The sequence below is a fragment of the Larimichthys crocea genome, chromosome III (assembly GCF_000972845.2).
Source record: "Larimichthys crocea isolate SSNF chromosome III, L_crocea_2.0, whole genome shotgun sequence".
In the NCBI taxonomy this organism is placed as follows: Eukaryota; Metazoa; Chordata; class Actinopteri; family Sciaenidae; genus Larimichthys; species Larimichthys crocea.
In genome coordinates this window covers 15,169,482-15,179,719 of record NC_040013.1, presented here as the reverse complement: position 1 = coordinate 15,179,719, position 10,238 = coordinate 15,169,482, and the positions used below count along the sequence as shown (strand labels likewise).

Below are 10,238 nucleotides of genomic sequence, written 5' to 3'. Positions count from 1 at the left end.
TAGGAGATGAAACAGCATCTTTTATTACAGCTCTTCCTTGTTTTAACACTGTTGAATTAACATACAACTTACAGGTTCATATGGAAGATTCATTTTTTTTATTTTAACTTGCTTTAAAGTGTGTATTAATCATGATTCATTTTAAACAGAGCAATTATTACACAAATAAAGCTGCATATTACATCCAGCACTACTTTACTCATTCAAGTGTCCTTTGGCATTTTAAAACGCAGTACTACTACGTGTCTCTGAAGTCCTTCTTCGCCATCCCACAGGTGATCCAAAGAGAAAATACCCCTCTGCTCCACAAATGTCTCAAACAGGTGCAGCCCACCACCTACACCAAAGTAATGGGATTTGGTGGCGAGGTAGACCAGTCCACCCGGTGAAAGCAGTTTGTGAAGAGTCTCATGTAGTGTGGGGTAGTACGCAGTGTTGTAGATGGTCTCTGAGGTGAATATAATGTCATATTTGGGTTGTGGGTCCTCTTTTTTAACCAAAGCAAGAAATGTGCTCCAGTCACCAGAGAAAAATCGACACTTGGCTAGTAATGGCTGCTCAGATAGATCTATAGCTCTCTTCTTAGGTGCTGGGTTGCCTTCTTCTACATCTTCCTCCTCTTTCGCCTTTATTTTACTACCAAATTTCTCTTGTATTTTTCCCTTGCCGCTCGCTTCCTCATCTTCACTGTCTACTTTATCATCCTCTTGGCAGTTTAGTATTACATTTGGCACTGTGAGTTGTTCAACAACTGTACTGTTATAATCTTGGAAGTGGACTTTCTTGGCTCCTCTCTTAAGAGCCAGTATCCCCAACAGCCCTGCACCACAGCCCAAATCCAAAACGGTCTTCCCTCCAAAGGTCTCTCCGTCTTTCTCAATCAGCTCAAGGAGGTCGTAGGTGCACTCCCACACCTTCAGCCCTCCCTCGTACACACCAGAGATGAGATCAGACCTCTGCTCGGAAGTGCGCGAGAGAATGTTCTCCTCATCCTTCCTCTCCGATGCAGTCTTTTCAAAAACTGTCTCGTTGAGAAAATGAAGAGGAGGAAGCGTTCCTATGGTAACCGTTTCGGTGACAGCATCCATTAGGAGGAACTGTGGGTCATTTTGAGGAAGGTGCTCTTTGGCCTCTTTTAAAGGCTCTGCTGGTTTTGTGTTGTCCTCAATCTGAAATATAAAAAGTTGTATGCATGGTTAGGAAACAAATGTATTCTATCAGCTACATATGTGTCTGATATAAAAACAAGGAAGCAACATGTGTTTTAAGTTGACAATATCATGGTTTGAGGCACATCTAGCACTACAGATATATATCAGCAATACAGATATATATCAGCAATACACTCAAATGAGTGTACCTAGAAGCAACTACTCACAAAATAAGTATGCTGTGTTGTGTACTGTAAGTGTTTTGTTAAGAGAAAAAGTAAACGCTGTTTTATTAATACATAAAATATTAAAGCTGTCACTGAACATACAACAATAGCTTACTAATTGAACTGTCGTTTTAAGTCTTACTAGCAAGTGGTGATACTGAAACTTTTTTTTTTTACAGCTTTGACAACAAAACTGATTCCAGAAAAGTTGGCATGCTGTGTTAAACATAAATTAATGTTCAAACTGAACTTTTTTTTTTAAATATGCAGTACAAGTCAAAAAGACACATACAATGTTTTTTGTTACTTTCTTCATTGTAGATTAACACTGAAGACATCAAAACTATGAAATAACACATGAATTATGAGGTGGTAAACAAAAAAGATTAAAAAATAAAACTATAGTTAGTAGTTAGTACTATAGTTAGTAGTCAGCTTTTACTTTCATGACAGCATGGAAGCATTCTCTCAATAACATACAGTGCATGTTATGTTACAACATAATAAAAATAAATAAAAACCACTGAATGGGAAGTTTGGGCCAATCATTTGACCGATACTGTACACTCAGTCTGAAATTTTATGCTTGGAAGTTCCAGAAAAAGTTTGGACAGGAGGCAAAACATGACTGTGAAAGTTGCATAACGCTAAAAAACACCTGTTTGGAACATTCCACAGGTAAACAGATAACTGTTAACGGGCAATAGTATTATGATTGTGTGTCCTTGAAAGGCTTAGTTGTTCACAAGCAAGGATGGGTGAGATTCACCACTTTGCAGTCTTTGCAGTCTCATATAGCCACAGCGCTGTGCCAATTCTAGAGAAAGGTCTGGCTGCACCCACCATCATGTTGGTATCGGAAGAAAATACTCTGGAAAAGGTAACAAATGCTAGCTTGTTTATGTTTGTACTATTAGTGACCATGTTTAGGTAACCTGCCATTTGCAGCGTGTAGGCTGCTAGATAAGAGGTTGGTGTTTTCTCCCATAGCAAAGAGGATTCCGAAAACACTCGGGCTGGTACCACACAGATAGCAGAAGAAAGAAAGAATGCCATGTGAGTGATGCGTCTACTGGTAGGCTAGCACACACAGTCAACATCTGGTGATTCAGACAAAGCACTGCAAGTGAACAAACATCATTTCTCATGAACAATTGCAAGGAATTTAGGGATTTCACCATTTAGAATCCATGATGTCATTAAAAGATTCAGAGAACCCAGATAAATCTCTGCAAACCAACACTGCATGCCCGTGTGCTGTGGTCAAGTCCACATTTCTGTTTTTGGATGTCACGTTCTCTGGGATGAAAAGGATCATCCAAATTGTTACCAGGGCAAACTTCAAAAGCCAGCATCTGTGATGGTATGGGTTTGTGTTAGTGCCCATGGCATGGGCAACTTGCACATCTGTTAAGGCACCGACACACAGGTTTTGGAGCAACATATGCTACCTTCCAGATGACGTCTTTTTCTTAAAGGACATCCCTACTTATGTCAACAAGACAATGTCAAAGCCACAAAACAACAGTGCAGCTTTGTACTAACAGTGCACGTACTAGACTGGCCTGCCCGCATTCGAGACCTGTCTCCAATTGAAAATGTTTGACGTAATAAGAAGCACAAATTACAACGACAGAGGCCGCAGACTGTTGAGCAACTGAAGTTGTATATCAAGTAAAACTGGGGAAACATTTACAACAATTTTCTGTTGTCGGAAGAAAACATGCAACACAATGGAAAACATGCCCCATCTCGTTACGTACGTAACGTTCGTTTGTTTTTATTTATGCCTTCAACAGCATCCCAACTTCTTTGGAATCAGGGTTATAGATTAAAATTGGTTCACAACTCTTAGTTTTGGTTAAGAAAATGAATGTTGTGAGGTCAAATAAAGCTCTTTTCTTATAGGATCCTTTGGATTTGCTAGACATGCAAGAACTTGGATTCAAACTAATCTTTAACAGGGCTGAATGTTAGTTGGTTTTCAACAATGCTATAGAACATCCACATGTTTGTATTGGTTAGTCTCAACTCATTTAAAAAAAAAAAAAAAAAAGTTAAGTGAACTAATGAACTCAGACGCAAGACTGTTACAAATCAGCCATGTGATTTGCCATATGACTGAAACATTGCAAATATCATGTGTGGATTAGTTGTCCATGGAGTCACATCCAAAGCACGACAGTGAAAATAAAAACCCCTGACAAGTTTTTGCACGTCTCAGTACTTTTGGTGTCTGACAATACCAACTCACACGGACCACTTTCGGTATGAAAATGTATGACTTTCCCTATGACTTTTTATTGACATGCCTCGGCCCTGTGACGTCATGGCTCGTGGGCAATAAGATTGTCAACCTACACTCTCTAGTGGACATGATGATTAAGAACGGTGTGATGGAATCACTCATACAGTGTAAATTACTCAATTAAATGATTGCATATTTATGTTGTGTGTATTTGTGGGTGGGTTGTGCCCTTTTCTTCTGTGCTCATTTCAAAGGGCAACTCAATTGTATGATCTTAAGATATTAAAATCAATACCATTTTACCCTTTAATTTATTTTAAACTGTAGCCTGAAAAATAAAACATAACAAAAGATAAATTAATTACCATTATGATAGTGGGTAAACACCAAATTAACTCAGGACACCCCCCCCAAACTGATTTTATTTACAGGTTTAGATTTTTTTTTTTTGGTTTTTAACACCAGCAAATCCAGATATGGTCAAATCATGTAGCAGTTTCTTATACATTTCACCAGGTGGCACTTTTATCCTCTCAGTCCCCTCTTCTTAATGTATAGCAAGTGGACTTTTAGAGACAGCACTTTCATATGCAACTATCTATGTTAAGTTTTACTGTTTTGTTCTCTTCTCTACTCTTTGCTTTGGTGCTGTCCTGGCCTTACATGTTCTCCTATGATCATTCAACATTTTTACCCAGCTGACGTTACTCACAGGTTTTGCAGCATTGTCTTTCTTTCTGTTTTGCAATTCATTTCCGTCCACGCTGTCCGGATTTGTTGTTGTTTGTGCTGGAAGGTCGAAGTTAAAACAAAATGACATGTTGGCTGACAACAACACGCACACACACACGCAGCTTGAGACCCTTGAAAGTTAGTTTCTCCCCCCCACACACGTTTTTCTACAGGCTCCACATGGCGAGCAAACGCGCAGCAATGTGTAGCTTAGCAGAGCCGCTACGTCTAAGAACTCCAAATCCCAGAATTCTCAGCACCAGCTTGTCACCTTTCTATCAACTGAGTCAACAGTTTCAAGTCTGTTTGAGTGAGTTGGGTTTTAGAGGGATGTAACCGAGCACATTTAAGCACACAAATGTAAATTTCTGGAGAAACGATTCAAACGTTGTGTTTAGTTCCTGACTCAGACAACCATGATGCCTTTCGGGGGGCCACTCTGACGCGTGCGCAGTGTGTCCTGATTGGGACTGACTGTCAGAAGGTCCCTGATCCTCCTGCTCTTCTCCCGCTATTATGTGGCAATAATCCCGTTTTTTTGCCTCCTTTTTGAAAATGTCGACAGAAGGGGCGGTTGCGGCAGTTTGTATGCCTTCCTAGAACAGTGAGTATGCCCTGAAATAAATCTGAAATGTTATTAAATATGAAAACGCAGCACACGTCGTCGGGTTTTTTTTTTTTTTTTTTTTAATGTGTATGCAATCCAAACAAAGGGGATTTGCGTGTTTTACTCTTGTGGACAAATAAAACACTACAGCTGCTGACAGGAGGTAGCTTCAGAGCACAGGTGACTGAGATGACCTCAGGTAAATAGAAAACCTCAGCTCAGACAGCGCCCTGTCTGGAATGCGGCTCGTCCAGCTTGATCCTTGAGGAGTCAACCCTCATACATGTTCGTGGTTACCTTTATCATTATAACACATGCACCAGCGGAGGCTATAGCTTGCTGCTCTTCTAATGTTTAAATTGCAGTCGTGCCTGATGACAGCAGACAGATGTGGGGAGTTATAAAAACAACTTAACTACTAAAAAAAATCCAAGTTGGCTGGCTCCCAAATTCAGCGTTGGGTGAGTTTGGTATAAATCACTGAATCAGAGTTTAGTTTGAGTCACTTTTCAACCTAAAAGGCAAAACATTGTCTGCTTACAGCTACCCTTTTGTGTTGACATGCTGCTTTTCTGTGTGTGATATTAAATTGAAAATCAATGGACATTTTGACTATTTTATAGACCAAACCTACCTGTGAGAGTCTGTCATTTATTGTTTTTTTCTTTTTTCCTTGAAGGTGCGTGCATATCACAGATGCAGGATGCGGTGGTGTCCCAGCTCAGTGCTCCACCTACTGCGCTGTGTGCGGTTACGGCCCTGTATCAGGAGAGGAAGGAACAGACTGCCTCTGTGGGTTAGGGAAATATGGGCTTACATGAGCGTACTGGCACAGTCACTTTACTTTAACTCCCTCACAGACTCAGATGTGGTTTTCGACTCCGTCTTTGAACCGTTGTTTTGGACTGTGGATTATGTGACCCGCTGGTTTGGCACAGTGAGTGTGTATTTCTTTGTGTTCTCAAACATATCACACAGAGTTTTTCTCGGAAGAAAACTCAATATGAATGTCTCCTGTCTTTGTTTGTCAGGTTTTTGTTTTCCTGGTGGTGATACTGGTCAGCTCTATCTTGGCGATAGCCTATATGGTCCTACTGCCTCTGGTTCTCAACACATACTCCCCTCCATGGATTGCTTGGCATGTTTGTTATGGACACTGGAACCTTGTCATGATTGCGTTCCATTACTACAAGGCCACCAAGACAGCCCCTGGGTACCCCCCTACAGTAAGATATCAACAACACTTTTCTGCAGTATACAGCAAACAGCTTTACTAATCTAGACTTAAATTAAACTTTGTGTAGTAATGCAAATGCAAAAATGTCCTCTTTCATTCAGGAAAAAAACGACAGTCCATTTGTGGCAGTCTGCAAGAAGTGTGTCATGCCCAAACCAGCAAGAACACACCACTGTGGTATCTGTAACAGGTGTGTCAATGTTGTTTTTCTTTTGTTATTATAACTCCATTTTTGTACACCACCAGAGCTAAATGCTGTTAGGTTGAATTTCAATCTTCCAAAAACACAAGAAAGTAAAATGAAATGAAAGTTAGCAAAGGCTAATTAAATATATATAGTCATATGATTTTGTAACTAAATAATTAGTTGACTTAATTGAAAAAGAAATTGTAATTGTTTATTCACTATCGACCTTGCAGTCTTGCAAATATAGAAAACTAATATGTAGTAATGTATGTGTGCTTTTGATAATATGATTTTGATGCAGCACTGTTGTGCAGTGGTTAACACTTCGGCTTCCTCTCACAGTCCAAAGAGAAGCACTTACTAAGTTAATTAATGACTCTACATTATCTGTAGGTGTGACTGTGAGCATGAATGGTTGTTTGTCTCCATGTGCCAGCTTTGTGGTGAACTGATGACTCGTCTGGCCAGCTATGCCGGCTGGGATAGGCTCCAGCCCTCTGTGACCCTGATATGGATAGATTTTGATATGACTACCATTTTGTTTGCTAAATCTACATAAAAAGGCATAAAAAAACTTGCTTGGCTGACCAAGATCCTGTCAACTGCTTAGTGGAATATATAGAAATAAATGACTTTAAAGTAGGTGTGGTTGTCTGTTAAGTTTTCTATATATTGATATCAAGTATCAGTAATATTTTCTTTTTCTTTTGCAGGTGCATTCTAAAAATGGACCATCATTGTCGTATCCTTTTATGCTGACATTATTTTGAATATTTTTTGTACTATCAAGTGATGTTGATTATCCTTAATGTCAGCATCTCAGCCTGGTTGAATAACTGTGTGGGTCACTTTAACCATCGTTACTTCTTCTCCTTCTGCCTCTTCTTGACCTTGGGCTGTGTCTACTGTAGCATCAGTGGCAGAAACCTGTTCCTAGATGCATACAATTCTATTGAGGTGAGATTCTCAGTCTTGTTGACTGTTGGCCAGCTTGGTGTTTTTTCTTTGTAAGGCTTGTTAGGTTAAGTCTCTTACTTTTCCTCAGTGTCTGGTGTCTTTCTTTGTGGGGCTTAACTGTCCCTGACTGACACTGCCTTGTTTCTGTCTTTAACACTTGGGTTTGTGTATGCATGCTGTTCCATTAGCGCTTTAAACATTTGGACATGGACAAACCAGGGGTACCAGTAACAGGGATGGGACTTCTTATAGGGCTTCTACCACCTGGCCAGGTACAGCTTCAAAAGTACACACATGATAACATGACTAAGCTTGTGTGTATGTTAGTTATGTAACATGTGTTCTTTTTTAGACCAACTACCAGACACCTGCACCTCCATACACCTTTAAGGATAAGATGATTCATAAGAGCATAATTTACATGTGGGTGCTTACCAGGTAAGAAATGCCTTTCATGTTGCCACTTGTCATAGGGAGTAGGCCAACTCAGTTCAAAGCAGGTTTTGTGTATGTAGCATGTACACACAATAGAACGGTGACAAAATTAAGGATATCAGTATGCGTACACTTTTTGAGCATGCTGTTGAGGTACACTGTTGTCCAACAATGCAATGCATAAAGGAAACTAAAGAGCTGCTGTAAAAACAGTAGTGGTGAAACCCCTACTGAAGGAGGAAACAAACTAAAGTATTAAATGTTTGGAAAACCTCCTTATCACACAAAGGGGAGGCATTCGTAGTCAGATTAAGAGATACTTCCTGTTAGTACAAAACAATAAGATGTACTCTAAGTTGCATACCGTTAACAGTTAGTATATGTAGTATAGAACTGGGACAGAGTGGCCTTTGTATTATCTTGGCAGTGTTTCAACTAAAATCCATTTTGTTTTGTTTTTAGCACTGTGGGAGTGGCTCTGGGGGCGCTGACTCTTTGGCACGCAGTTCTTATATCCAGAGGAGAGACCAGCATAGAAAGACACATTAACGGCAAGGAAATAAAGAGAATGGCAAAACGAGGAAAGGTGAGCATGCTAAACATTATACATGAATGTTGAAGTAATTAAAAGTTGTGGTACATTAAGGGGGGCGTTCTTATAATATGTTTTTATTTTGGTCCTTTTTTCTTTAACTGTTCTGCAGGTATACAAAAACCCTTATAGTTACGGCAAGCTGAATAACTGGAAAGTCTTCTTTGGCGTGGAGAAAAAGAGGTGTGTTTCTGGATTTTTTTTCTGTTGAGGAAGCCATTATATCTATCAGCACCACTTCATATATCACAAATGCTGCCTTGTCTTTCTTGTAATCCCTGTTTTGCTTTATCTTTATGTCTCCAGTCACTGGGTGACGCGTGTTCTCCTTCCATCTGGACACACCCCACATAGTGATGGTTTAACGTGGGACGTCTTCCCAGTCAAAAAGGACTTAATACCTGTATGACCGATGATACTTAGGCATACTTGTAGCCTGATTTCAGCGGTTTTTGCTGAATTCAACTTACTCTGGTTACTTGATCTGGTTGGCTTACAGAATCCATGCATGGTAGCTCCATACAGCTGAAGAAATGGAGTCATGTCAACCTCCAATACCTCAAAAACATGCTGTGGCATTGCTCAAGATTTGACAGTCTACATTATTTGGAAGGTTTATCCTTTTTCTGGGCTTTACTAAGTCTTACAAACGGGTCTTACTTGTCTTTAAGCTCACGACAGGTTTGATATTTTTATAAGCCACATGTACTGACTGACATATTATTGGACTGAAGTACCTTTTAGAATAGTGAATTTTTTTTTTTTTAAAGCAAACTATCTGTTCTGCGCAAGGAAAAAAACTTTTTGGGACATCATTGCTCCTCCCAACACCTCCACCTCGTCCCATATGCACACTTCAGTCCAATATTATCAATTGAAACTAACTTTTAAGGAAAACCACAGCACCATCACAATGTTGTTATTTATCTGTATTTTGTACCTGTTAAGTTAAGAAATCTTTATAAATGACTTTATTTAAGCAGATGGTTGCAGTGAGTATTCAGTTATTACTAAAAATACACACTCACTGTTATTACACATGCACAGATTTTTGTACATCAAACTCTTTTTTATTGGCATTTATGCCAAAATAAAGATCAATTATGGTATTCATTTTTTTTGTCCCAGGATTACTTTGCAGTACTAAGCAGCTCCAGTGTTATGTCACTGTGTTGCTTTTGTAGACATACCCAGAGACATGCTGCTAGCAGGGGAGGATTAATTGAGATGCTACACCAGACCACATATTTCAGCCTGTTTCCAACCCTCTTTCACCTGCCGCTAATTAGATCCTCCCACTCCATCTGAAACACACTACAAACACACACACACACACACACACACTCACACACACACACCTGTCAATATGTAATCCTCCAGCAGATGGTTTGGTCAGTATGTTGGGAAAAATAATTGATCTTAGTAACTGAGAAAAAACATCAAGTCTAATAGTAATGAAACAGCATAATTTTAATAATTTATAATAGTTTTAGTATTATATTAGTATATTACTATTTTTGATAGCTGAAGGTTAACATTAATCAGTATGGTGCAAATATGTCTATCGTCATTCCTATCATTGGGTGCTTTAATCAAAAAAGGTAACAACCTGATACACACACACACACAAATGTAATGTTGTCATGAAGGTAAGAAGTTGAGCTAATTCAATTGAAAAGTATTCAACCACACAATATACAAAGGGTAACCCTCTTTATCAGGCACTTGAAGCTATTTATATTATATACTATACATTGGGAGCTATTTCTGTTTTTACTCTCACTGGTACTGTAAATGCATGTAGACATACAGTATCAGTGGATAGGCTAAATAAAGTTAATAGTCATAGCTTGCCAAGATTAAAC

General features: G+C 39.2%; 2 protein-coding genes across 4 annotated transcripts; one reads left to right on the top strand and one right to left on the bottom strand.

The window, feature by feature from the left end:
* Window positions 1-4,725, bottom strand: mettl18 (methyltransferase 18, RPL3 N3-histidine). Its single transcript, XM_027278097.1, has 2 exons — window positions 4,339-4,725; window positions 1-1,169 (listed from the first exon to the last, which is right to left on the bottom strand). Exons 1-2 carry the CDS (start codon window positions 4,444-4,446, stop codon window positions 204-206), a joined length of 1,074 nt encoding a protein of 357 aa, XP_027133898.1. The 5' UTR covers window positions 4,447-4,725; the 3' UTR covers window positions 1-203.
* A 90-nt stretch (window positions 4,726-4,815) lies between these two features.
* zdhhc16a (zDHHC palmitoyltransferase 16a) lies at window positions 4,816-9,486 on the top strand. 3 transcript variants are annotated; one of them, XM_027278094.1, is made up of 11 exons: window positions 4,817-4,962; window positions 5,645-5,902; window positions 5,997-6,191; window positions 6,304-6,392; window positions 7,103-7,131; window positions 7,213-7,346; window positions 7,535-7,618; window positions 7,699-7,784; window positions 8,244-8,367; window positions 8,486-8,556; window positions 8,680-9,482. In XM_027278094.1, the coding sequence occupies exons 2-11, from the start codon at window positions 5,669-5,671 to the stop codon at window positions 8,780-8,782; spliced, it is 1,149 nt and encodes a 382-aa protein (XP_027133895.1). In that variant the 5' UTR covers window positions 4,817-4,962; window positions 5,645-5,668; the 3' UTR covers window positions 8,783-9,482. The 3 variants fall into 3 exon arrangements, with proteins under 3 accessions (XP_027133897.1, XP_027133895.1, XP_027133896.1); XM_027278095.1 differs by lacking the exon at window positions 4,817-4,962 and adding an exon at window positions 5,080-5,426 and having other exon boundaries at window positions 8,680-9,486; XM_027278096.1 differs by lacking the exon at window positions 7,535-7,618 and having other exon boundaries at window positions 4,816-4,962; window positions 8,680-9,486.
* Window positions 9,487-10,238: the final 752 nt, after the last annotated feature.

What these genes read in the sequence shown, in the direction of transcription:
- mettl18 (XM_027278097.1), bottom strand. Translation starts at nt 4,446, where the DNA reads ATGTCATTTTGTTTTAACTTCGACCTTCCAGCACAAACAACAACAAAT. An exon ending in AAGACAATGCTGCAAAACCT is followed by an intron (nt 1,170 to 4,338) that starts GTGAGTAACGTC and finishes TTTATATTTCAG; the next exon opens with ATTGAGGACAACACAAAACC.
- zdhhc16a (XM_027278095.1), top strand. Translation starts at nt 5,669, where the DNA reads ATGCGGTGGTGTCCCAGCTCAGTGCTCCACCTACTGCGCTGTGTGCGG. An exon ending in CCCCTGGGTACCCCCCTACA is followed by an intron (nt 6,192 to 6,303) that starts GTAAGATATCAA and finishes TCTTTCATTCAG; the next exon opens with GAAAAAAACGACAGTCCATT. An exon ending in ATGCATACAATTCTATTGAG is followed by an intron (nt 7,347 to 7,534) that starts GTGAGATTCTCA and finishes CTGTTCCATTAG; the next exon opens with CGCTTTAAACATTTGGACAT.